General features: G+C 42.2%; 1 protein-coding gene across 1 annotated transcript in view; it reads right to left on the reverse strand.

Annotated features, from left to right (window-relative positions):
* The window catches only part of PDGFC (platelet derived growth factor C), a 101,853-nt gene that overhangs the window by 27,836 nt on the left and 47,797 nt on the right, over positions 1 to 26,220 (reverse strand). The window contains exon 2 of the mRNA XM_028743599.2: positions 18,646 to 18,841. Coding sequence (XP_028599432.1) covers positions 18,646 to 18,841 — 196 coding nt within the window. The remainder of the gene's footprint in view (positions 1 to 18,645; positions 18,842 to 26,220) is intronic.

Here is a 26,220-nt window from a genome sequence, read left to right on the forward strand (position 1 = left end):
GTATGGAAATTATCAAAAATGCCTCAATGTCTCTCAAGAACCTTCCTCTGTCTCATAAAACTTAAATCAAATGATGAACCATTAAAAGTACTTTCTTAAGATATAAACTTTCCTCCAACCTTGAATTTTATTTATTTCATTTTTTAAAACATGGTTTTCATTTGTTAAATCTGTTGGGACAGACTGCTTACCTTGGCTTGCAGTTCAATACTCATTGTGTAACATTAACCTTCTATGAACTTAAAAAGAAGCTAATGGATATAAAACACAGGAACTCACATATAATAGAATTGTTTACATCCAAAGTTATGTTCAGATAGAACAGAAACTATATTTAGGTTCATCCCAGTTTAATAATTTGAAAACTCTGCCTCAAAGTACTTTGGTGTAATAAAAGGCCATATAATTACTTCATCTAGGTTGCTGTTCCTGGCACACTTCACTAGGACTTCAATGGAATTTACTTCTGAGTAGACATATGTAGCGAAAAAGACAATATGGCCCAACCTATACTTTGTGTAGGACTGTACTATCAGAACTGCCTTGTATATAGTAATATAGAAAGGCAGCATGAAAATTAAAAGTGAAATGAAATACAGAGCTAATCATTTAGCAGTTGTTGTTGGCATCTCTCTGTATCAAGAAATAATGGAGTGCACCTCTGGGGATGAAGTCAAACTGCTGCACTAGCAGCACCAAAGTAACTTCCCTGAAATGCAAGACTAGGCAGAGTGTATGGAGGTCCTGGGCTGCCCAGATGACAAGGCCTCGCTGATGTGGTCCAAACAGAGCAATACCTCTGGCACCAGCTTGGCTACAATAGTTGCCAAAAGGATGCATAGAAGGCACCACAGTTGCTTTGTTCCTCCCCAGTACTTTTAGTTCAGTGCTATGCAGCAAGTAAACCAAGGTTTAGCTTAGCAGTTAAGCGCTCACTTCCTTAACCATAAGCCGTAACCAAGCACAAAACATTAGCCACAACTTATGGTTAGTGAGGAACAAGTTTAATAACAAACCTATCATCCTTGACTAAGCTAGTTACAGTTGGTAGGAGTTGAGTTCAACCATATCTGGAGGGCCACAGGTTCCCCACTATTAAATTAAATGACACATGTTAGGTGGGTCTTCTTGCTAGTGACATCAATTATGGCAGTTAGAATCGGTTAGCTTCCTGACTCTACTATACACCAGTGATATTTTAAAGGTAAGATATCGCAATTTACTATTAAAAATCAAATATTCAGATCTTTTAAAAACACCCTGCTTCATTATCTACAATCTCTGAGGACTTCATATCAGATTCATACTAATAAAATATACCTTAATTAAATTCACTTTCACATAGTTCAAGTCTGGGTAATTTGCCTTAATATCTAATTTACTCAGTTCACGTAATTTGTTTCCTCTGTCTTTGTATAAATGAAATTAAAATGAAACCCAAACTAATTTAGCAGAAACTATTATGTTAGTCATTCATGCAAATAATCTGCCCTTCAGAATGTGATTCATTATCAACCAATCATAAGTATGTAAATACATTATGTAACACCAAATATGAACTCAAAATTCCACTTCATTTTGTCATCTCAAATTGAAATGTTTCAGCACATTCTCTATTCATATTAAAAGAGCTTGGTTTGCACCATTTCAATCTGCTATCTTACCAGTGAGTCTTTCACGGTCCAACAACTGTTAAATTATTGCACTCCCCCTCTCCTCTGTATCCACATGTTTTCTCAGAATTAAGTCCTACTGATTTCAAAGCAATTTACTTCCCAGTAAATATACTTAAAATTGTAGCCTTAAGCAACTGTTTGACATTTCAGCTTTTTTTAAAAAAATATCCATGCAGTGTTAGTGTATTATTTGTTATTTCTGTCTAGTTGCCAAGTAGAGAATTGCCCTCAATACCAATGACACCATCATAATACCCCCCCTCCCCATTTTTAAAGCAGCCTTCCAGTTAGCCAGTCACCTGAGGCAAATAATTCCTTTTGGATGAGCATCCCTGGGAGACCCAGCAATCAGAGTGCACTGCAATAAACAGGAACAGGGAAGTAGGCAGGTATAAGGTAAATGTGATTTAGGGTTTGGGAATCTTTTAGTTATGTCCTGCATTACTGCATTAAAAGGAAGATGAAATCTTAACAAGCCATGAGAGAGACCAACACCAGTACAAACAAGGAATGAAAGTGGGAAACGGAATAAAAATGCTTGAGAGGATTAAGTAAAATGAACAAACAGGGATGATTTATACGAAGCAGAAGGGTAGGGAACCTGTGGCCCTCCAGGTGTTGGATTCAAACTCCCATCATCCTCAGTCAACACTGCCTGGTTAGGAATTATTAGAGCAGCAGTCCAACGATATATGGAAGGCCACAGTTTCTTCATCCCCACCTATTTAAAGTTGAGGGATATTCATAAATACAATACAGTGGTACCTCTGGTTACATACTTAATTTGTTCCGGAGGTTCGTTCTTAACCTGAAACTGTTCTTAACCTGAAGCACCACTTTAGCTAATGGGGCCTCCCGCTGCCACCGCTGCGCAATTTCTGTTCTCATCCTGAAGCAAAGTTCTTAACCTGAAGCTCTATTTCTGGGGTAGCGGAGTCTGTAACCTGAAGCGTCTGTAACCTGAAGCGTATGTAACCCAAGGTACCACTGTACCAGATAGTGAGGATGAAATCGGCTCCAAATGACAAATTCCTTCACTCTATTACACCAAAGGCAAAAAGGTACTATCCAAGAAAGCCTGGGGCAATAATGTCACCCTTATTCTGGGTTGCTAGTGTACAACACCTCTGTCTCTCATCTGGATTAAAGTTCAGCTACTTTGTCCTCATCAGCTCCAAAACTTCACAGACACCCATTCAGGGAGCAGCCATCTAAAGGTATCCTGCCCCTCTATGGCTGTCTTTAATGGAAAGGAACTGCCACCCAGAAACCACAAATCTTACTTCCTTCAAATCCCTCAATCCCAGAAAGTCTTTTGAACAACCACATATACCCAACTCCGTTGTAAATAAGCCAAAGTCAGTTTTAAAAGTCACATATTCTTCTTCTGTTTACTGTAGTTTCCTTGTACGTATATGCTTTTAGACTATATTCCCCTTGGAGCAAGAACATTACACCATGTAAAGCAACATGTACCTTGCACAGCACCAGGTACATAAACAGCAGCATCCAACCACCACCAACACTGTTAAGTCGTGGGTTGACATAGCAGCCGGCACAGCGATCTCTTCAAGTAGCTCTTTATTCTGGTAAGCTGGAATAGAACTGACTGTGAACAGCTCAGCCGGCCTGTATTTATAGGCAGCCGGCTGTCACATTGTAACCACAACAGCCCAGAGTTCCCGCCTAAAATAACTGCCGCGGACCTGAGTGAAAACTATCTACAGACCTGAGTGAAAACTATATACAGTATCCCCCTGTTGGCCCAGGGTGAAACTACACTACATAACACCCCTCCCCACCGAGATAAGGCGTTAGTTACAATCGTAATGGTTTCCTTATATACAGCACTACGCGTAATGGTTCAATTAGGCACAAAAGCATATCGGTTACATTTCCCATACTTAGACCAACAGTGATACCTGTCCAACAACATAGTCCTTTAAATGAGTTGGGCGCTTGGAAACTCTGCCAGACCGCCGGGGACTGGTAGCCAAGTCCGGAGGGCCACACAGTTCTCGCTGAGGCTGTGGTGCGACCCTAGGTGGCGTTGGAACCAACTCCCCTGGATCCGCTGCTGTGAGTGGAGCCTCCGCAAGTGGAGTGGTCTGAGTCTGTTCTGAGACGGCTTGGTTCGGCTCCACGCTGGCAGTTTGCGAGGGAGGTGTAGGTGGAGCCTCGCCATCTGTACGTGTCTCTTCTGGAGCCGCAAGCGCAGTTGGGGGCACCTCGGTAGTGTCCAAGTCCCCAACCCTGCGCCTAAGTTGGTCTATGTGCCGTCGCCACAAGCGTCCGTCTTCGAGTGCCACCTGGTACGAGCGAGGTCCAGTGACTCCCACTACTGTGGCTGGCACCCAAGGGATGTCCCCCACATAGTTCCGGGCAAAGACCTGGTTTCCTGGGACAAATGACCGTGGTGCGTTGGCACAGCCTGGGGGTTCAGCCACGGCAAAGTCTGGGTGTAGCCGGTCGAGCGGTGACCTGAGGCGGCGGCCCATAAGCAGTTCCGCAGGACTCCTCCCTGTGGCCGCATGAGGGGTGATGTGTTGCGCGAACAAGTATTCGGCGACCCGCTCATGCCAGTCTTCCCGGTCCAGGCGCGCCAGTGCCTCTTTTGTCGAGCGCACCATTCTTTCCGCTTGCCCGTTGCTGGATGGATGAAAGGGTGCCGTTAGGGCATGGCGGATGCCCAGTCCCAAAAGATACCGCTCAAACGTGCCTGATGTGAACTGCGGTCCGTTGTCAGAGACAAGGACATCAGGACACCCATGCGTTGCAAACAGGCCTCGCAGCACCCGGATGACAGCTTCGGTAGTGGTGGAGGGCATCAGGGCGACCTCCAGCCATTTGGAATAGGCGTCCACCACTACCATAAAGGTCCGGCCGTGAAAGGGGCCAGCCAGATCGATGTGCACCCTCGACCAGGGTGTCTTTGGCGTCTCCCAGGTGTGTCCCTTAGCTGCTGGTGGTGCAGGCCTCGACTCCTGGCACGCTTGACAGGCGGACACCCAGGCAGTGATGGCATCGTCCATATTAGGCCACCAGACGTAACACCGAGCCAACGCCTTCATTTTGACAATTCCCGGGTGGCCAACGTGCAGAGCCTCCAGGACGCGCTGACGGAGTCCCTGGGGAATCACGACGCGGTCTCCCCACAGCAGACAGCCGCGATGAGCTGAGAGTTCATGTTGTCTGGTTGCGAAGGGCTGGAACTCCGATGCAAAGGGCCCTTGTGGCCACCCCCTCCACACCCAGTTGAGCACCCGGCTGATGGTGCGATCCTGGGCAGATGCGGAGGCCACAGTGGCAGCCGATACAGGCGCTGCCGGAAGATCCTCAATCAGAAGGAGCGATGAAGCTGGAGCCGGGTCTTCCACAAATGCTGGAAGAGGGCAACGGCTGAGGGCGTCGGCATGGCCCATCGATTTCCCCGGGCGGTGGATGAGCCGGTAGTGGTAGGCAGCCAGGAAAACAGTCCATCGCAGCATGCGTGGTGAGAGGACCGGTGGAGTTGGACGATCACCGGCGAGGAGGCCCAGGAGTGGCTTGTGGTCAGTGATGAGGTCAAAAGTCCTGCCATAGAGGTATTCATGAAACCTCTTCACTCCAGCCACAAGTGCCAATGCCTCCTTGTCGAGCTGGCTGTAATTCCGTTCCGTCGGAGATAGTGTCCTGGAAAAGTAGGCGAGCGGTGCTTCTCTTCCATCTGGAAAACGGTGACTAAGGACAGCCCCGATGCCAAAAGGTGAGGCGTCGCAGGCAAGGACCAGCGGCCTGGATTCACTGTACTGTACCAGCACACTGTCCGAAGAAAGGAGAGCCTTGACCGCGTTGAAGGCCGCCGTCTCCCGATGACCCCAGGCCCAAGGCGTCTTAGTGCTAAGGAGTCGGTGAAGAGGCTCAGCCACTGTGGCTTTGTGGGGCAGGAACATGTTATAAAAGTTCAGCAGCCCCAGGAACGCCTGCAACTCCGTTTTGTTCTTTGGAGTGGGGGCCTGCTGGATAGCGCGGATCTTGGATGTGGTTGGATGAAGACCGGAGGCATCGATAAGATAGCCCAGGAACTCTACCTGTGGAACGGCGATCTGGCACTTCTCCCTTTTTACCTTGAGCCCGGCCTCCTGGAACCTGGTCAGCACGGCACGGAGGCGCTCGAACAGCTGCTGGTGTGAGTCTGCAGACACCAAGACGTCATCAAAATATGGTACCACGCCCGGAAGCCCTTGCAGGAGACACTCCATAAGGCCTTGGAAGATGCCAGGAGCCACACTCACCCCGAACTGCAACCGGCGGCAACGGAATGCCCCCCGGTGGGTGACGATCGTCTGGGCTTCAGCAGTGGCATCATCGACTGGCAGTTGTTGATAGGCTTGGGCAAGGTCCAGCTTAGCGAAGACCTTACCCTCACCCAGGGAATGCAGCAGGTGTTGGACAACAGGAACCGGATAAGCGTGCTGCTGAAGTGCCTTGTTGATCGTGCACTTGTAGTCAGCGCAGATTCTCACCGACCCATCTGGCTTGACAGGCGTGACGATGGGGGTTTCCCACTTTGCGTGGTCAACCGGCTCCAAAACTCCTTGGGCGATCAGTTTGTCCAGTTGTTCGTCCACCTTAGCCTTGAGAGCAAAGGGAACCCGGCGTGGCTTTAGCTTGATGGGGGCGACTTGTGGATCCAGGCTAAAGGAGATGGGCGTACCTGTATATTGGCCCAAGGTGCCGTCAAAAACCTCGGCAAAGTCTTTGACCAGACCCTCAGTCTCTGCGTTAGAGATGCAGTTGATGCCGGTGACTTCCAGGCCGAGGGCATCAAACCAGTCTAGCCCTAGGAGGCTTGGCCGCTGACCTTCGACCACCACCAACCGGAGCAGGCCCGAAAAATCCTTGAAGGCGATCCGGAACCGGCCAACGCCTACCACGGGAACGTCGTTTCCCTGGTAGTCTCTCAGGTGTACGCGGTGAGAGTCGAGTTGCCTTTTGGACACTCTGGGTACCAGTCTTTTGATGGTGCTCCATGACACGATGGACAGGGCAGACCCGGTGTCGATCTCCATGTCACATGGAGCTCCTTCAATGAGCACCGTGACGTTCAGCTTGCGTCTCGTAGGCGAGTCGGTTTGGCCAATCGTGGTTCCAGACGGGCAGCGGCAGTTGGTGAGAGCGAAACAACTTTCCTTGGCAGACTGGAGTGAAGACTTGGACTTGCGAGTCGATGAAGGGGGGGTGTCAGACGGAGCCGATCGGCAGACCTTAGCGATGTGGCCCCTTCTGGAACACCTCCTACAGATGGCGTCTCTGAATCGACACTTGGCACGGGAATGGTTGCCTCCGCAGCCAGCACATTCCGGTTGGCCCTTGGACTTCTGTTGGAACTTCCTGCGCTCCCGCTTTGTCTGGTGCACATCATCGTCTTCACTGGAGGATGCCTCCTCACTGCTGGCCTCTTCATGATGCACCGGAACGGGCTCCCTAGCAAGACGCAGGCTGCTGGACTTGCGGATCTCCTGAGCGGAGCGTTCAGCAGCTTCTGAGGCCACAGCCTCCTCAATGGCTTTCTGTAGCGTGAGGTCTGGCTTGGCTAGGAGACGCCGTTGCAGATGGATGTCCCGGACCCCGCAGACGATTCGATCCATCAGGGCATCGTCTAAGTCTCGGAACTCACAGTGCATTGCAGCCTGTCGCAGGGCGGTGGTGTAGTTGTTGATTGACTCCCCCTCTGCCTGGTTCCTGTGGTAGAACGCATGGCGGGCAGCAATCTTGGACGGCTTTGGTGCGTAGTGGTTGCGGAGCTTCTCTTGGATCGTGTCCCATGGTGATGCCTGGACTGCTTCAGGCGCAACCAACGCTCGGGCCGTCTCAAACACCTCAGGCCCACAGAGGCTGAGGAATAGGCCCCGCTTCCGATCCTGTGATACTGCTGTCAGTTCGTTGGCTTGGAGGTAGCAGTCGAACCGAGCGAGGTAGGAGTCCCATGATTCAGAGGCTGGCGCAAACGGCGGTAGAGGCACAAGTGAAGCCATGATTCCGATGCCGGCGTGAAGGGCGATGGATGGAACACAGTGCTCTAGCCAGAACAGTCAGCTCTGAACTGGTTCTGCCCAGTGATTTCGCTCAGTGATTTCGCTCTGTGATTCAGCTCAGTGATTCAGCTCAGTTCAGAGGCTGGCCGCATCTGGCTGTGCTCTGATGTCCATCTATCCCACCTTCGTCGCCAGTGTTAAGTCGTGGGTTGACATAGCAGCCGGCACAGCGATCTCTTCAAGTAGCTCTTTATTCTGGTAAGCTGGAATAGAACTGACTGTGAACAGCTCAGCCGGCCTGTATTTATAGGCAGCCGGCTGTCACATTGTAACCACAACAGCCCAGAGTTCCCGCCTAAAATAACTGCCGCGGACCTGAGTGAAAACTATCTACAGACCTGAGTGAAAACTATATACAGTATCCCCCTGTTGGCCCAGGGTGAAACTACACTACATAACAAACACCATCTTGCTTTTACAGATGCTGAGACAACCTGAAGGACATGTTTTGAGTTTAGACATTCTAAATATTATTTTATTAAGTACATAAATTCATACAGACTCCTCTGTGGAATAAAATAAAAATGATTGGACAGCACCAAACCCTTACTCCATATTGAACAGATTTTCTATTTACACAATATTCTGCCCCCATAGCATAGCAGCCTTAGAAAATATTTTAAAATCAAATAAATCTAGCTACTGTTATTTTCTTAGATTACTCAACCTGAGTTTAAGAGGAAAAATAACACAGAAATGTAATATGCCACTGCATCTTCTTAGCTCCCTATGGTGTACTCTTGCACCCACAAGTACCAAAAATGGCCACAAAATAAGCTGGCCTAAACATTCCATATATTAAATCAATATTTAATTCATCTTGCAATGGGGGTTAAGAGCATAAAAGGGCTCTGCTGAATCACACTAACAGTCAGATCCATCATCTTTCTGACAGAGGCCAAGAACTCTCATGTCCAAAGTGAGAATTGTGCCCAGTCTTCTTCAATCTCATGCCTTCCAAATGTTTTGGATTATAATTTATCCCTACTGTTGGCCATGCTACTTGGGGCTGATGGGAGTTGGGCCCAATACATCCAGAAAGCACCAGGTTGGGGGGAAGGCTGTTATTGAAATCTGATGTTGAATATATCGTACTATTTGGTGCAAAATTTAACATTCCAGACTGGAACTTTTTTTATGACTAAACTAGTTCCTGGCTTTATGCCATGCAGACACATATTAAATAAACCTTTAAAAGACATTCATATGGGGGAAATTTCCAGTGCAAACAGGGGCCCTGAAAAGCAAACAACTCCATATTAATTTTTAGTTAAGGATATCTCCATGTTTCATTATGAAAGATCATCATTACTAGCATCCAAATTATTTTAGTCCTGCCCCAGTATAGTCACTATATTGAGAAGACAGCAATGATAGTTCTATGCAACTAGATAAGCAGTCCTGAATATTGGAAAAAAGAGAAGTGTTTGTAAGAAATGAAAAGTAAGGGGGGGACCTGGGAATGGGACAGGAAACAACTGTCTCTAGGTGCCTGCTGTTCATGCTAATTAAACAGCAGAACAAACTTACTTCTAGAGGTAAATCTGCTATTGGTAGGACATTTATACTATAATGAAAATATAGTGCCCAATATGTGCATAAATTGTGCCTACAGCCCATACATAGTGTGCTTTTATTATGGCTCTTTCTATAAAACTGCTAGCTTTTAATTCTTTTCTTCACCATTTATGAATTCACACAGAAGGACCTGAATTCTTGGTTACAGACCTACGTGTTCAGGTTTGCAGTGTACAACTAAAATACATAACCCAGAATAGAGTGTGGGTTTTTGTCCCTTTGCTGCACTCGTGCTACTTTTAGTAACGAAGAAAGAAAATGCTCTATCAACATTAATTTTCCCCAGAATCCTCTTGACAGAAACAAGATCTGAGAGTGCACCAGTCATTTCAAAGGGAAAATAACCCTATTAAAAACAAAGTCAGCAAAAGTAACATGAAACAATTTTAGAAGCAATACAGTTTGGATTAGGTTCATTTAGCAAAATATTTTGATACTGAAAACTAGTTTACTTCATTTGAATGGGCTGTTCAACAGAGAACACCCGAGTGATGTGTTTTAAGAAATATAAAACATTATCCAAACCAGATCTGCAGATACAGATCCTGCAGATACTATAAAAGAAATAAAACACTAATAGTACAATCCTATTCATGTCTACTCAGAAGTACACTGCTTCCAAACCTACACGGTGAAGAGCAGGATACAATTTTAAAAAATAAGAAATAGGGGGGGGGGAACCCTACTAAGTTCAGAGGGACTTGCTCTCAGGTAAATAAGTACAGAACTGCAGCCTATCATAGTATAACCCTTGCTGACCTAGATGCTAACCTTACATTGGCTGTGAGAACAGTTGTTCAAATAAATAAGGCACAGCTGTGAGCAGCAAGCTTTTAAATATTGACAGTGACGTAAGTGGGTCACTAAATTGTTTCTCTAAAATTAACCTTTCTGAAAATGTAAGTGATCTTTTCTTTAAGTTACAATTCTGTTTATAGACATTTTTAATTTTGCTTGTTTGTTTATGAATTGGAAAGTTGATTACGTTATGAAGACTGCATTACAAATCAGCACAAAATTGACTGGACTAAAAATTAACTAATGACAAAGGTAGGGGCCTGGATACTTAGGAAATATTTTCTGTCTCGTTCCCAGAACCCCATTAGGGCTCACCATCTCGAATCCCAATCTCCAATCTATCAGGCTGTGCCAAACTCATGCCCACCTGAGAGGTGATGGAACTGAGTTCCAGTGAGTTCCAGATGCAAAAAAGCCCTGCTCAGGGTTTCCAAACTTGAGTCTCCAGCTGTTTTTGGACTACAGCCCCTACCTTCCCTAGCTAGCAGAACCAATGGTCAGGGAAGATGGGAAAACAGCTGGAGATCCAAGTTTGGGAAACCCTGCATGATCTTCCATTTTTTAGACATATGTTACCACTTCAAACCTGGTTCACAGCTTGCAAAGTATGAAACCTCTGTGTACAACTTGATTCATAGGACCTACCAAATAAATCTAACCCCCAAACTAAACATCTTCATCCAGAAGATTCTAAAAACATCTAAGGGACTCTTTTGAAATCTGAACAGTGATTAGGTAAAGGTTAAAGATAAAGGACTCCTGGACGGTTAAGTCCAGTCAAAGGTGATTATCAGGTGCAGCGTTCATGTCACTTCAGGCTGAGGGAGACGGCCTTTGCCCACAGACAGCTTTCCAGGTCATGTGTCCAACATGACTAAACCGCTTCTGGCACAACGGAACACCGTGACGGAAGCCAGAGCACATGGAAACGCCGTTTACCTTCCTGCCACAGTGGTACCTATTTATCTGTTTGCACTGGTATGCTTTCGAATTGCTAGGTTAGCAGAATACAGTGATTAAACACTAACAACATGGAGGAAGGCTGTCTGAAACTGTATCTTTTTTTAAAAAAAAACCACTTTAAAAAGCAGTATATGGAAAGTTGGTTATAAACCCCCTCATCTTTTCCTAGACATTGTAGGGCCACTTCATTCATGACAATCCCAACAAGAGATCTTCTGAAAATCATTTCTCAAAGGCATATGTAATACTCTTACTACACTTTGAGGCTTCATTACAATCAAGCAGTAGTTTATTGTTTAAATATTCCCACACATTAAAATAGACATTCTATGAAGTGTTCATTAAATATAACAAAATATTAGATGAATGAACTCAGTCTAAATATTGGACCTGCACTCATGTAATCCATTCTAATCAGGTATTATACATAAGTAGCTACCAAAAAAATTGTCCTTTGATTCCTTGGTTGTGCTTTCAAACTAACCCTAATCTAATCTTACTTTTATTTGCATATGACTAGGAAAACCATACAAGGGGGTGGGGAAGAAACACCACTTCGAAGCAGACACATGGTATTCTCCAAATCCCTGGATAGTTGGTCCCTAAATCTAATAAAATGTCTTGGTAGCTGCTGGTATAAAACATCAATCAAGACAGCATATGCTATAAGTGGCTAATAAATGTTATAACCCTACATGGAGCACTGCCACATGAAAGCAGTTTTTGGCAGACTTCATATGGAGAATATAATACATGAAACAGCCCTTTTTCCATTTTAAAAATCCAGATAAAAATCAAAATTAAAGAATTAGAGCTGGATGGGTCTAGGAGACAATCAAACAGAGACCTATGACAGAATACATTGAGAAATACCTTCCTAACTTTTTGGGAATCTTCAAAGAAGTGAATTCCATAATCTCATTGAGCATCTTATTCTATTACTAAACTACTATTGTAATCAGGACACATTCTTTAATCCTTAATATATGTCTACATCCTGCACTCTAAATATCATTGCTTTATTTTCTTTTATCCATGGATAAAGGCACTCACTCTCTGGAATCCTTTTCAGTAACTGAAAGCTGGCAGTATGTTAACACTTAATCTTTTCTTCAGGCAAAGAATATTCGCTTTCATCACTCTTGGCTATGAGCATCTCCTATTATGACTTTTATACATTTTATCAGATGTGTAATTAGCTCTTCACCTACACACCTGGGACATACAGCAATTGCCACAGATGAGATGTAGACAACGGAGTCCATAGTTGAAAAGGCTACCACAGCATATGGCTTTGATAGTTTTTTGCTAGTTTTACTGGGATTATTTATTCACAGCAATGTCTGGTAGGGATGTACAATTTCGATCAAGAAACCTGAATTTCCCAGTCCAGAGGATTGGCTTTAGAAAAACAGAAGCACTTGGGATTCAACTAAACATGCGCGCGCGCACACACACACACACACACACACACACACAATATAGTGCCAGGTCAAAAATTATGAAACCAATATTACGATATGGACTTCAAACCAGTTTTGGATGATATATCGATATAGCACCCAGCCCTAGTGCTTGCACTGATGGAATGATTATAATAGTGTTGTGCTGAATATTCTTCCCTAGAAAAGCCAATCATGGATCTACTCCTTCAAAATACAGGAAACAAAAAAAGTGTGCTAAGGGAGAAATCAGAGATTGCAGAAGCCTAACTTAACTTTCTCAAGAAGGGATTTGAGGAACTGAGGCAAATAATGATGGCGAGAGACAAATTACAAAGAATAACAAATCACTGGGTCCAGATAGCACCCGAGAGTTCTTAAAGATAGTTGTCAAATTTGAACTTTTTGTACTTCTAAGGGCTGCTCCACATGAACTGTTTATTCTGTGTTCACCCTGATTTTCTTGCACAAAGCTAACATGGGGGTTCAACTAACTAACATTTCTCCTGATTTTTTATTTTTATTTTTTTTACAGGGCAGTAGTATCCTGATTTGCTTGTGGTGCGTTTACATGTTTTCTGGTTATTGACCTGTTTCAATACATTTTACTTTCACTTTCTAAACTGCCCAAAGTTGTCTTCTTCTTCTTCTTTTTGGATTTGTTGTGCTATGGTAACAGTGCTTATATCCACTGTAATTGTTTAAACCTAAAGTTTTCGTATGTGCATGAATATTGACAGTCTGAAGATACCCCCCCCCCAAAAAAAAATTGTCCCTAAAATCAATCTCCGTCTCTCATGACTGGAAAGTAGCTAATGCAACATCATTTTTTTAATTTTTTAAAAAAACTGATCTAATGGTGACCCAGGAAATCACAAGTTGGTTGGCTTAACATCTGTTCAGGGAAAATAATAGAATTCTCAAGCACGTAGAATAACTGGTTTTGCTGCAGCACAGCTAGGATGCCTCCTGCAAGGATAAGTCCTATCTTACTAACCTATTAAAATTATTTGAGAGTATAAACAAGCATATAGAGAGAGGTTATCCAGTTGATATTGCATACTTAAGGGACATGGGTGGCGCTGTGGTCTAAACCATTGTGCCTAATAACTGCCGATCGGAAGGTCGCCGGCTCGAATCCCCGCGACAGGGTGAGCTCCTGTTGCTCGGTCCCAGCTCCTGCCAACCTAGCAGTTCGAAAGCACATCAAGTGCAAGTAGATAAATAGGTACCGCTCTGGCAGGAAGACAAACAGCATTTCCGTGCGCTGCTCTGGTTTCGCCAGAAGCGGCTTAGTCATGCTGGCCACATGACCCAGAAAAACTGTCTGCGGACAAACGTCGGCTCCCTTGGCCAGTAAAGCGAGATGAGCGCTGCAACCTCAGAGTCATTCGCGACTGGACTTAACTGGACTTAACTTTACCTTTACCTTTACTGAAGACTTTCAAAAAGCTTGATGACATAGCTTACCAAAGGCTTTTCCTTTACAGCCATTTTTCTTCTTTTAAGTAGCAGAGAGGAGGTGCAAATATGACTTCATTGTTCAGCAACAATGAATGCCTCCAAATTGTTAAGAGGGTTTTTTTTGGGGGGGGGAGTAGGCTATATGCCTTGGCCCCAGATTTGATTCCTGGAACAGCCAGACTAGCTTCCTGGTAAGGTAATGGCCTAAGTATGGGTTGTTAAGTAGGTCTGTGCCACAGTGGGCCCACCTCCCTCAACCGCCTGGTACTTAGAAAGCCAAAGCCAGAGCTGAGTTGTGTGAGCTAGAAGGCAGAAGCTGGCAGGCAGCGGGCTGTGCAGCTGGGAGACAGAACCATGCCTGATTCCTGTTTGAAGGCTATGGCTATGGGAGAAGCAAGACCCACTTGGGGTGTTAATGCTGTGAATCCCTCCATTGTAGGCTCAGGTTGTCAATATGTGTAAATAAACTATATATCATAAAGATACCACAGTCTCCACTGCATCTGATTCCAAATGAAACACATACCCTGGGTAAGTGCCTGGAACCCCTGGTGTCTTGCACTGCTCAGAGGTTGAGATGGCTTATACTTAGCAAAACACCAAGTAGACTCCAGCTACCTCATCCTTCTTTATTCCTGCTTGTGGTGCAACCATAAGAGAGATAACTTAAGAGGGACTCCAGAAAGCTGTGTCTCACATGCATGTAAAAGATGCCACACCCCGGAAAATAGGTGGGAAATAATAGATAGGGGTTACTAACTTTGCTCAATCAACAAGAAGAGAGAACTCTGGCTTTCCAGTTTAAGATCTTGTTAAGATTCTCAGATATACACTGATGTATTCAGCATGAAAGGCTTAGCTCATATGTTTTTTATAATCCTTTGCTACAGTGAGCCCTCAGATATCCCAATGTTTAGTCTATTTATTATGTTTATCATAACTCACAACTCCATAGTACTCATTCAATGAACTCCATAGCTAAGCAAATAACTTTCCACTGTGTAAGTACATACTTCAAAGGAAAGCAACGTAGTTGCTATTGTTTCTGTCTGAAATATTTGTATCACTATTCAGGGATGAGAAGCAGCTCCAGAAGCACTCTTGATCATTTTATAAACCAATTATTAAAATGAATTGGTAATAAGGTGACGTAATTTCTAAAATGACCGTTTCATGACTGCCAGAAACAGGAATAAATGACTCTCTCTTTCCCAACGACAGGTTATTCAGAATGCTCAATGCAAATATTTTTCCTGCAGCTCTTTCGCATCATCTGAATTTTCTACATTAGTGTTTTCTAATTTCCTTTATGCTGCAATATCTCATTTTTTTAAAGTCAAGACTCTCTACACATCTTAGACCCCATTATTATATAGCTCTGGTAGCTGCAATGGCATCCTCTGCTGGGCAAACAGGCAAAACCATCAGACAACATGCACTGTTATTGCAATGGCCAGTGCAGTAGTGCTGAATGCAACATTGCACCAGCAAAATAAGCATAAGGCACAGAGCATTTGAGCCACTGGTCTACTCCAATACTACTCTTAGCTGCTAGCCATTCACATGATCTCCTGCCATTGAACTTATTCCTTGTGCTCGGTGATTTTTTTTTCAGCGGGCGCTCAAGGGTATGCAGTACTGGCACCTCTTTTTTGTTGTTAAAAAGTGTGGTATGTACTGTAAAAACTTCATGGTGAATACCAGCACCTACTTTTCTAGTGGAAAAAAGCACTGCTTCTACTATTGTTAAACAAGCTAAACTCTCTCTCTCTCTCTCTCTCTCTCTCTCTCTCTCTCTCTACTGGTAGAAAAACCTTTATAAGCCAGTCCACCTGCATCATTTTCTATCAGCCATCTTCTCCTACATATTGATTCAGTTACCCAATGAGTCTAACTTATTTCTTTCACTGAGGTTATCTTTTCCAGGTATCACTTGTTTTCAGTTGAACACACAAATCAATAATCAGTTCCAAAATATATCATGTTTTTCTTAGTCAATTATCCAAATATCTTGTACTTTTAATTGCATTCAGTCTCATTTTCCTCACTTGGAGAGTTATGGAAAAAGAAATCTGAAGACAGTGAATACTGCGATGAATGAGTTTCAGGCATGCTCCTGGAACTAGAAGGGGAAAATTCAAGCCTACAAAAAGAATGTGATGATTACAGTGACTACAATATGACTGATTTTACATTGTGCTTCTATAAAGTGACCAACGTAATCTATGGGAGAGGTTTATCAGCATTTTAAATTTAAAAAAAAGGGGGGGGACTTAATAAAATGGAATCTTCCATACTGTACTGACTTCAAAGATATTATTGTGGATATTGATGTCATTCACTGGACCAATCTTCCAACTTTGGTTTTATTACATGTCTTTACAAAAATTGGCTAAGGACCACAAAACACTCTTTGAAGTAGCATCAAAGAGGGGAATTTTCCTAGACTCAAAGTCTGAAATAATTTCCTTGACTCTCATGTGCTCTGTGTCTTACTGAATGTGTCTCAGTGGGAAGAAAGAAGAGATGTGCACCTGCTTCAAGCACATCTTGACTCATGGTGACAAGTGATCAAGAATCTATATAATTTTTACATTAACCAAGAACTTTCACTCACAGTTGATAGGAATATATTTTCACTAAATTCCAATATGCATATGGGAATGCTGCCTTGGGCAGCCAACCGGGACCCCCAGATTGAAATGTCCACTCAAACTAGAGGCTCACTGTGTGATCTTGGGCTCGTCAACAGCTCAGAGTCTAATTAGGATTGTTGTGAAGATAAAGAGCACTTTGAACTCATTAGCGTAAATGTGGACTATAAATGCAAATAAAATAAATAAACCACTTCTGATCTATCAAGGGAATCTATATTTGTCCTTTTTCAGTTTTTCCATTCCTTTTCTGGCCCACCCTATTATGAGAACACACTTATGCAATTTGTTGGGAAAGGAAGCATTAGTGACCACTTTTTCTACCCTAATGATGCAGAAATGAAGTGGAGCAAGCAGACCATTTTGCGGAATTTTCACTTGATATTCTGCACCATCTGTGTATGTGTGGCCACCACACCATGTCCCATCAACTCACAAGCAATGCCCCCAGAACAAAATCGAGGTCTGCTGCATAACAGTGAATGCAAAATGGCAGTTAGACTGCTAACCCAGTTGCTGTCACTTGCAGCAGAAGCACAACAGAAAAAGAAGACACTTAAAGAAAAAAAGAAAGAACACTTCCAAGGAAAAAAGAAAGAAAAAACAGTGGGCCCCATCCACAAGAAACTGTTGAATTATACCCCTCTCCCCCAAAATTAAGTGAAATGGTCCTCCCAATTTTTCTGTGCAGTATTAGGGTGGAGATTTTGTGCACAGCCGTCCTTTGAGATGAATTCATGATATGTACTACCAATGTCCCATGTTAAACGGATTTTGAATTATGCCAGATCTATGTAAGTGCAGCCCATAACTCCAGCTGCAAACTGTCAAATTATTCATAAGGTGCTTACCCTATGAAACAGATGCCTTCTCTCACAAGGGGCCTCAGTACCCTCTGTTTTTATACTTATGCACATTGTAAATATGAGCAGTGACTGACTTTCGGGGTGGAGAATTAAAGGTGTAATCAGATTATTATTATTATTTTTAAGCTTTCCCCCCATTACATTACGCATGCAGAGTCTTAGATTACAGTGCATTTGTACAGCGTATTTCAGTCCTAACCACTGGTTTACTGATTCAAACCTAAGACAGTGTGTGTGTGAAAGAAAGAAAACATTAACCCATATTTATCTGCATCCTTTTCTGTTTAAATGATTCAGGTACAATATGCACAAATCCATTAAAGGTGGTGCATGATTTAGTATCCTTGATATAAATGGAATTGATATGTATATAATTCTTTTTGAATTGCACCCAGTTGCAAGTCTCTTTCATATATAAGCTGTGGATATTTCATCAAAGGCCATTTAGCAATTTATAGATTTACTTATAAACAGGTGTGTAAACAATACAGGAGAACCCATTTTCTTGCATCAGGGATAATCTGAAAATATGGATGATGTGAATTCATTGTGTCTGTAGCACACAGTCATCTGAATTATATATCAGTCACTCTTCCAGTTATCTAAATTTTTAACTATTCAGAGGTTTTATGTACCTACTGTGTAATGTGATGCACTACAGAACTTTCTCAAAGGTGTTAATCATTTCTTCAGCAATAATTTAATTTTAATGGTACACAGCCATCTGAAATAACACTGATGAATAATCTCATTAAACCAGCAGGTCTGCTGAATAATCAGGTTATGCCCTGAAATACTTAACAACATATTTAACTCTTTGACTTCACACATTCTGCAAGAAAGGATTATTGTATACGTAAGCAATTTTAACTCCATTGTGAAGGTTATATCAATGCTTTGTAGAATTGAAAGTTACCCACAAATACCAACAGATATTATTGTGTTGGTTTTTTTAAAAAAAAATATGGCACCGGGTTTATATACATAAAGGTTTGTAGATGCTATGCAGGGTGCAGAGGTCTAATTAAAAATCTGAAATGACAGACCATTGTTGAGGGCAAAGTTTGTAGTACATCATCCATCACCACTTCTAATAGGCTTATATGAACTCAGTAATAGTAACTTACTTGCATATGTCATCTTCTGGGTCCTCAAGCCCAAACCTTTCATCAAAAGTGAGCTGTATCAACACATTCTCCTCAACTGCTACTAATCGCCACACCAGTACTGTGTTACGGGGATAAGTATATGGGAACTTTGGGCTGTGAATACTTCCATTAGCAGACACTGTAATAATCTTCTCATGTTGTGGTTCTTGTACTCCTATAACAAAAAGAAATACACAAAAAATAGAAGCATCAATGATTTGTACAATGAAGAATACACTGAACAAGATGATCCAGAAAACTACTTTAGATGCACTTAATGGGATTTTGAATTTTCCTTTTCACTTGTAGACACCAAACCATATCAATTTCCCACTTTCAAAATAGGTTTAAGATGCTGCTTGAGAATTAAGTCCAAATTTCTCCTGGATGTTCAGAACAAGTCCCACTGTTTTTAGAATTAAAGATGGCATTACCACATATAAAATAGACAGAAATAGAAAACTTCTCCCTTTGTTTCTTAAAAGATGGGGATATATTACCAAAAACATAAATGCAAATACTAATATTTACATGGTAAAGAAACTATAATATTCAGATAACAGTGCTGATCATCAAATAAATTATGTTTTCTGTCTCTACTCAGATAATTTAGTAGTACGAAGAAATTCTAAGCAATTTAGGTTATTTGGGTTATTTGAGAGAACATTTGTTTCCATGTCAACCTGCTGTTCTGTTCCATGGAGATGCCCACCACTACAGATGGGTGATGGCCAAAGCAGCAAGGAGGTCAACAGTCCTAAGGATCCAGGCAGTCAGGGTGGTGAGGCAAAGCAGGATCAGCACTTTGGAGAGAGACCAAGGTAAGGATTTCAGGACCACGGTTAGTGAGCTTGCAGCTGAGACAGAACATGCAAGTTGTCTCAGTGGTGTCTCAGTGGTATCCTTTCTTATCACAGCTCTACATGGGACAGATTAGGGAATGGATCCATCTCCAGCTGCCTTAATTGTTGGACTTTGCACCTGAGGATTCCTGGTCTGTGGCCATGATACTGCGGCTATTTTAATTTCCTATGTATGACCTACACAGCAAGAAACAGTAATGTTAGGGTTCCTTAGAATATGAAGTCAGGATCAGATGACATAGCTTCTTCCTGGCCAACAAGATATATCAGAATGGGATTGTTACATCTGAGCTGATCCAGTGATACTTGGTGTCAGGAACAGTAATTATTTGTTTCAGTGGTTAAGAATTCTTAACTCTGGCATTTAGTTATAACATTGTCAACCTCCAATCTCTAACCACAGCACTCTCTCAAAAAGGGTTATCATACTCTCACTTGACAATAGCAGAATGCAGTGTTTTACTTACCTTTCATTATTTTATTTTTTTAGTTAACATGAAGCATAAAATTACACTGAGAGAAATAAAAAGCAACATCTCTACTGCTTCATATATCTGCCTCAGCTGACATAACATGTCAGCATATTTATGTTACTTGGTTACAGATAATCTATAACAAAAAGGCAGTCATTCCTAGGTCAGAAATCCAAGGAGCTACTTTACCTCTTGGTCAGAAAAATGCAGCATCAAATTCATCTTTTGCCAGCCCAATGATTGAACAGTCTTACAATAGCTTTGATGGCATACTTATGGCTGTGAATTAGCCCCAGGCCACAACTTGATCCAGGATGATAGAATAATAGGTCAGGCTTGTCATCACAGGTAATACACATCTGGGTGTTTTGAAACCATCTGGGGACCATTAGAACTTGTATGGCATAGAACACATTTACAGAGGATTATATGCAACTTAAGTATATTAGTAATGCTAAAACCTTAAAGTGAAACTCAGGAAAACTAATAAAGCTAAACTTGTTTCTGTATGAAGTACTAATTTAGTATTAATTTTTCCAGAAATGAAACATTAATTGAGAAAAGGCATATAGGATTTGTTGACCCCTGCACAAACTACCGGCAATATTTCTTGGAACACATCATACGAAAATTGTCTGATGCAAATTAAGAATGCTGAGTTTTTAATTTCTTGGCTCAGAATACAGACTTGGTAACTAATACAATGAAAAGATATTAAGCCTCCAAGTGGACTCCAATACAAGAATTATTTCCCCCACCTTGTAGCTGCTTTGCAGCAACTCCTGTAATAATGTGTGCAAGGAAAGAGGAAAAACTCCTCTGTGTACGCCAAGTACCCTGGAAAAGCTACATGTCCTAGACCTTCTGGTGCCAGGAATGTTTTCTTACAGGATTCTAGGTGCCAGGAAGAAGGAAAGAGGGAGACATACACACATGAACACCTCCCTCCTGTATGAACAACCATCACTAGTTAAAGATATAATATAGGGGCTCATCAACTATAAAACCAATTTACAAGTCTCAATGAAAATGAGAACTTCTTCCTAAGCATTCTCTGCTTTTAGTTGTAATTACTCGTGTCAATCTCAACTGATCCTGGGGCAGTTCACCTGTCACTATTGCATATATATCCTTGGTTAACCTAAGTAGTATCAAGGTCCTGTTCATACAGGCATGCCATCAAATGGTGATGAATTTACATCCACATGTGAAGGAGCCTTTAGAAAGAAAGCTCAGTGAGCAGCAATTCAGTAAGCCAACACAAGGTTTCCCTTTAAGATACTCTGGTATAATTGCAACTAGGGCAAAACGTGGGGGCCACAGAGGTTATGGGAGTTATAGACAAAACACATACAAGTTCCATTTTAACAGAATTTCACTGGTTGCCAGTTTTCTGTGCCCATTGAAGATCCTTACATTGATGCTTAGAGCTCTGGTACCAACCTGCCCCCATGCCTTAAGGTCTGTGGAGAAGCCCAACTAAGGGTCCTTGAGTAGGATGAAAAGTATAGGTGCCCTTTTTAGTGGTGGTTCTAGTTCTATGGAATGTTCTCCCTACTGTGGTGTACCTAGCCACATCATTGTTTTGTTTTGTTTTGGAAACAGGTGAAGATTCATGTCTTCCAGCATGCTGCTGGAAGAAGGAAACTGTGACTGAGTAATTTATGGATAGTTTTGATGCTGCTGCTTTTATTATGAGCTGTACTAAAATGTTTTTGTTTTGTTTTTTAAGTTCTTGTGTTCTGCCCTTTGCTGTTTATTATGTTGTAATCCAACTTTGTGGTCTTTTGGTGAAGGGGGCATATAAGTTCTTAATAAATAAACAGAAATTAAATAAATAAATAACAGATCATATTTGCATGTGTGATCCAACCTCAGTTTCACTGAAGTAGTGTGGATATATGAAAAAGAAAATAAACCACTAAGGCCCCTGTGGAAATAAATTACTTCAGGATTGTAGCGTAAGGCTGGTATTAAGTGTGTTGTTCAGCATGTCATCATCAATTCCATTCGGAACAAGTCTGAGACACAGGTAAACACAAATCCATCAAGAGTTTTCCAGAATGCTCATATAATCTGTTATTCTATTGCAATTGGAGCCAGTATTTAATGTGGAAATATTAGCTTAAATATCTTCTGAAGAAATGTTTGACAAATTTGACAGGTACAAAGCAAATGAGGTACCTAAATTAAGAATCTCCTCCTTGTACTCTGTTTTTGCTTCATAGGCAATATTATTTTAGTTGTTTAGCTTAAGGCCATCTGTGTGCATACTGAGAAAACCGATTCTTTAGGTAGAAAACACTTCTCAACCTGAAAGCAGCACAAAAAATTAGGGTTGCCATATGTCCTCTTTTTCCAGGACACATCCTCTTTTTCATGGGTATGTAAAATGCGAGTCATCATAGTGATCCATTGTTAAAAGTAGAATGGCAAATGTGTCCTCTTTTTTGCTCTTCAGAATATGACAACCCTGTAAAAATGATCCTTAGAGTTCTAGCAGATATATTAGTGACCTATTTCAACGTAATTAAGGTATCTGGTTTTGGCATTTCAACACTTGTCCTGTACGTGTATACAGTGGTACCTCGGGTTACATATGCTTCAGGTTACATACACTTCAGGTTACAGACTCTGCTAACCTAGAAATAGTACCTCGGGTTAAGAACTTTGCTTCAGGATGAGAACAGAAATCGTGTTCCGGCAGCACGGCAGCAGCAAGAGGCCCCATTAGCTAAAGTGGTGCTTCAGGTTAAGAACAGTTTCAAGTTAAGAACGGACCTCTGGAACGAATTAAGTACTTAACCCGAGGTACCACTGTATACTGGTAAACAAGCACACAAATACAACACACTTGTGAGCACCAAGTATGCTTGGGGAAGGGCCTTAGAGCAGTGGTGGCACATCTGATTTGCATGCAGAATGTCACAAGTCCAATCACCAGCAGCTGCAGGTAGGGAAACACCCTATGTCTGGAACCCTAGAGAGCCACTAGCAGTCAGTGTGGACAATACAGAGCTAGACAGACAAATAGTATTACTCAGTTTGAGATACACTGAAGATTAGTGCTACATTCTTATGCATACTTCTCTGACAATAAGCCCCACTGAAAACAGTGGGCCTTACTTTAAACGAGAATGCATAAAATTACACTGGTAAGGAATGATATATTTGAAAACTGAAAGGCAGATATATTATGCCAATATAAATCCTGAGATGGAGGGGGGAAATGCAGTGGTGCCATTTCTACTGGTTACTAGACTGAAAGAAAACCTACTTTCCATTCAAATAGCAGCTTTTCTTTTCAGAACAAGTGACAAGGGAACTTTTGTAGGTACAGCATATATCACTGAAACCACTTTGGAATTTCTTTAAAGCACAATTACACATTGGCTCCATAACCAAGCAAAGAAAACTGAAATCATGTCAGGTAACAGAATTAGATAAGCCTTGCTATCGTAAACAAAAGCTGAAAACCTTAACTGGGCAAGTATAGTCATGTCAATCTCAAAGTAGGTCTCTTCCCCCTTAGGCACCATTTATTTCAGAAAGAACAGGCCTCATATTTGGAAAGACAAACAGCCATTGTCATCCTATATAATCATTATAATCCTCATTATAATTCTATGAGGATTATGGTGACAACTCCTGAAAGTATATCAACCCTGGTATGAAGCTAAGGTTGAATTTGTGAGAATAAAAGATGGAAAAGATACTTCACAGTATGAAAGTGGATATATTAATGAATATGCATTTTAAAGTATTTTAGAGCATTTCTGAACTGGAATTTTTTAAAAAATGGCAAAACACAGGCTAATATTTATGTTTTGTGGTATAAAAGTGACGATTTGGATTTTTACATCGTACAATAACTCCAACAAGGCATGGTCAGGAATTACAAGAATGTTCCTTATCTTATCTTAATTCAAAGAATAGTATTTGTGTACTGTTCCTAAGAAACAGTTCATGTGGATGTGGCAAACCATTTCTATGTCATGACCTGCAATTTTACCACCACACTGCACCGCTCTGTGTGTGCGTTGATAAACTGTGGCACAGTAAAAGATTCAGCGACCACATGAGAGATCTTCACACATTACAATCAGTGTGCAATGCTGTACAATTAAACTTTATCTGATGTGTTGGGCTGCCAAGGCAAACATAGATACAACACGTGTAGAGTATTTATCCCACATCCACTAGCAAACAACAGATTTTCTCCCTTATTTCCCAAATAGAAACTGTTTGTATAATTTGTTGAGAAATCTATCCCTAGAAGAATTCTATATGGAAGAATGCAGTCCATAATGAACAAGAATTTTAACATCACCCTAGCCACGGATACAGACATATTATGCCATATAAAGGTAAAGGTAAAGTTACCCCTGCCCGTACGGGCCAGTCTTGACAGACTCTAGGGTTGTGCGCCCATCTCACTCTATAGGCCGGGGGCCAGCGCTGTCCGGAGACACTTTCCGGGTCACGTGGCCAGTGTGACAAGCTGCATCTGGCGAGCCAGCGCAGCACACGGAAACGCCGTTTACCTTCCCGCCAGTAAGCGGTCCCTATTTATCTACTTGCACCGGGGGTGCTTTCGAACTGCTAGGTTGGCAGGCGCTGGGACCGAACGACGGGAGCGCACCCCGCCGCGGGGATTCGAACCGCCGACCTTTCGATCGGCAAGCCCTAGGCGCTGAGGCTCTTACCCACAGCGCCACCCGCGTCCTATTATACCCTATCCAAATATGATGTGGGCATAATTTCAAATCTCAGCGCTATAAATGTTTTCCTCAGTGCACCAACTTAATTTTAAAAAGTAATATGGAAGACCAGAATCAGATTTCATTCTAAGTAGATACGCATGCACACATTGGCTGAGGCACACTGGATGTCATTCCATCCACTTTTAATGAAATAGTGGAAAGACGATCCTGGTTGCCCCCTGTGTGGACAGATCTTCTGCTGTGACTTCCCTTTCTCAAATGTGTGACTTCCTAAGTCAGTGATAAGATTGTCTCCGTTTCCTATTCTGAATCAGAAGCAAACTCTGGACAATACATGGAAGGGAAACACTAAAATATCCTTAACTAAAAAGTGTGTTTTCACTTGCTACAGAGGCTCACCTTTGACAACCCCTTGATTTAGATCATGCTTATAACTAGAAAAACAAACAACTTGCCTTTTGATTCCAGGTAGTAAAATTAACCAAAATGAGCTTAAAATGTGTAACTTTTAAATGTGTTGCCAACTTTCACCTTATTTTCTGGCTTTCCCTCAAAGAAAAGGAGGGCAATCAAAACAGAGTTTCATAACAGTCCTCCAATAAAGTAACAGCTCAAGGTGATTCCAAACCAAATTCTTTTGAAAAACTATTCTTTTGAAAAACTATTTCAGCCCAAAGCTCCCCAACATTCTTTCCCCTTAGATAATACATAATATTTGCTACATTTAGGTGTTTTGTGTGCATGTGATGTGGCACATTATACACAATTAGAGCAACCATGGCTTAGCAATGAAAAAGCAAACATGAAAGATATCAGAGACACTTTGCTCCTCTGCTTAAATGCGGCAAACCACACACCCCAGCCAGCCGGGTTGGATGGCTGTAGGTGTGACGCAGGCCGGGACTCCCAATGACATCAGGGGCTCGTCCACAACCCCACCGTCCTGTGAAGGAGAGCAGCTTTCTCTCATGCTCCCCCTAGGCTAGTGATTTCTCAAGACTGATTTTAGGTTAATCACTTGCCCACATCTGTAAAATGGGACCAATGTCCTCCAGATTATACAAATGCAATATACTCCATACATGTTTTGTATGTATTTTAGTACAGACTACACTGACTTTATCTGCTGTGCCCCTCTTCAACTTTAATTTTTTACATTTTGTTTTTAATGCTGTTGTGTTTTTGACCTACTGGAAACTATCTTGAGCATTGTATACATACATACAGGCAGGCAGGCAGGCATTTTCCTTGCACCTTTCCTCATATTGAGTCATCTGCTTGCTACCACATTTATCAGTCACTTTCTGCTTGTTGGATCCATTACTGTTTGCCAAGACAAACTGCTCACAAACAGGGCAGTCTCTCTCAATTTTCATTTGTGCAGTGTTAGAGTGAGTGCTGCAATAAGCATGCCATAGAAACAAGACAATCCATACAATAATTCTAGACAGGTTTGCATATGACTGGCATCATTTTAGTGTGCTTAGTTCTCAA

The sequence above is a fragment of the Podarcis muralis genome, chromosome 9 (genome assembly GCF_964188315.1).
Source record: "Podarcis muralis chromosome 9, rPodMur119.hap1.1, whole genome shotgun sequence".
Taxonomy (NCBI): domain Eukaryota; kingdom Metazoa; phylum Chordata; class Lepidosauria; order Squamata; family Lacertidae; genus Podarcis; species Podarcis muralis.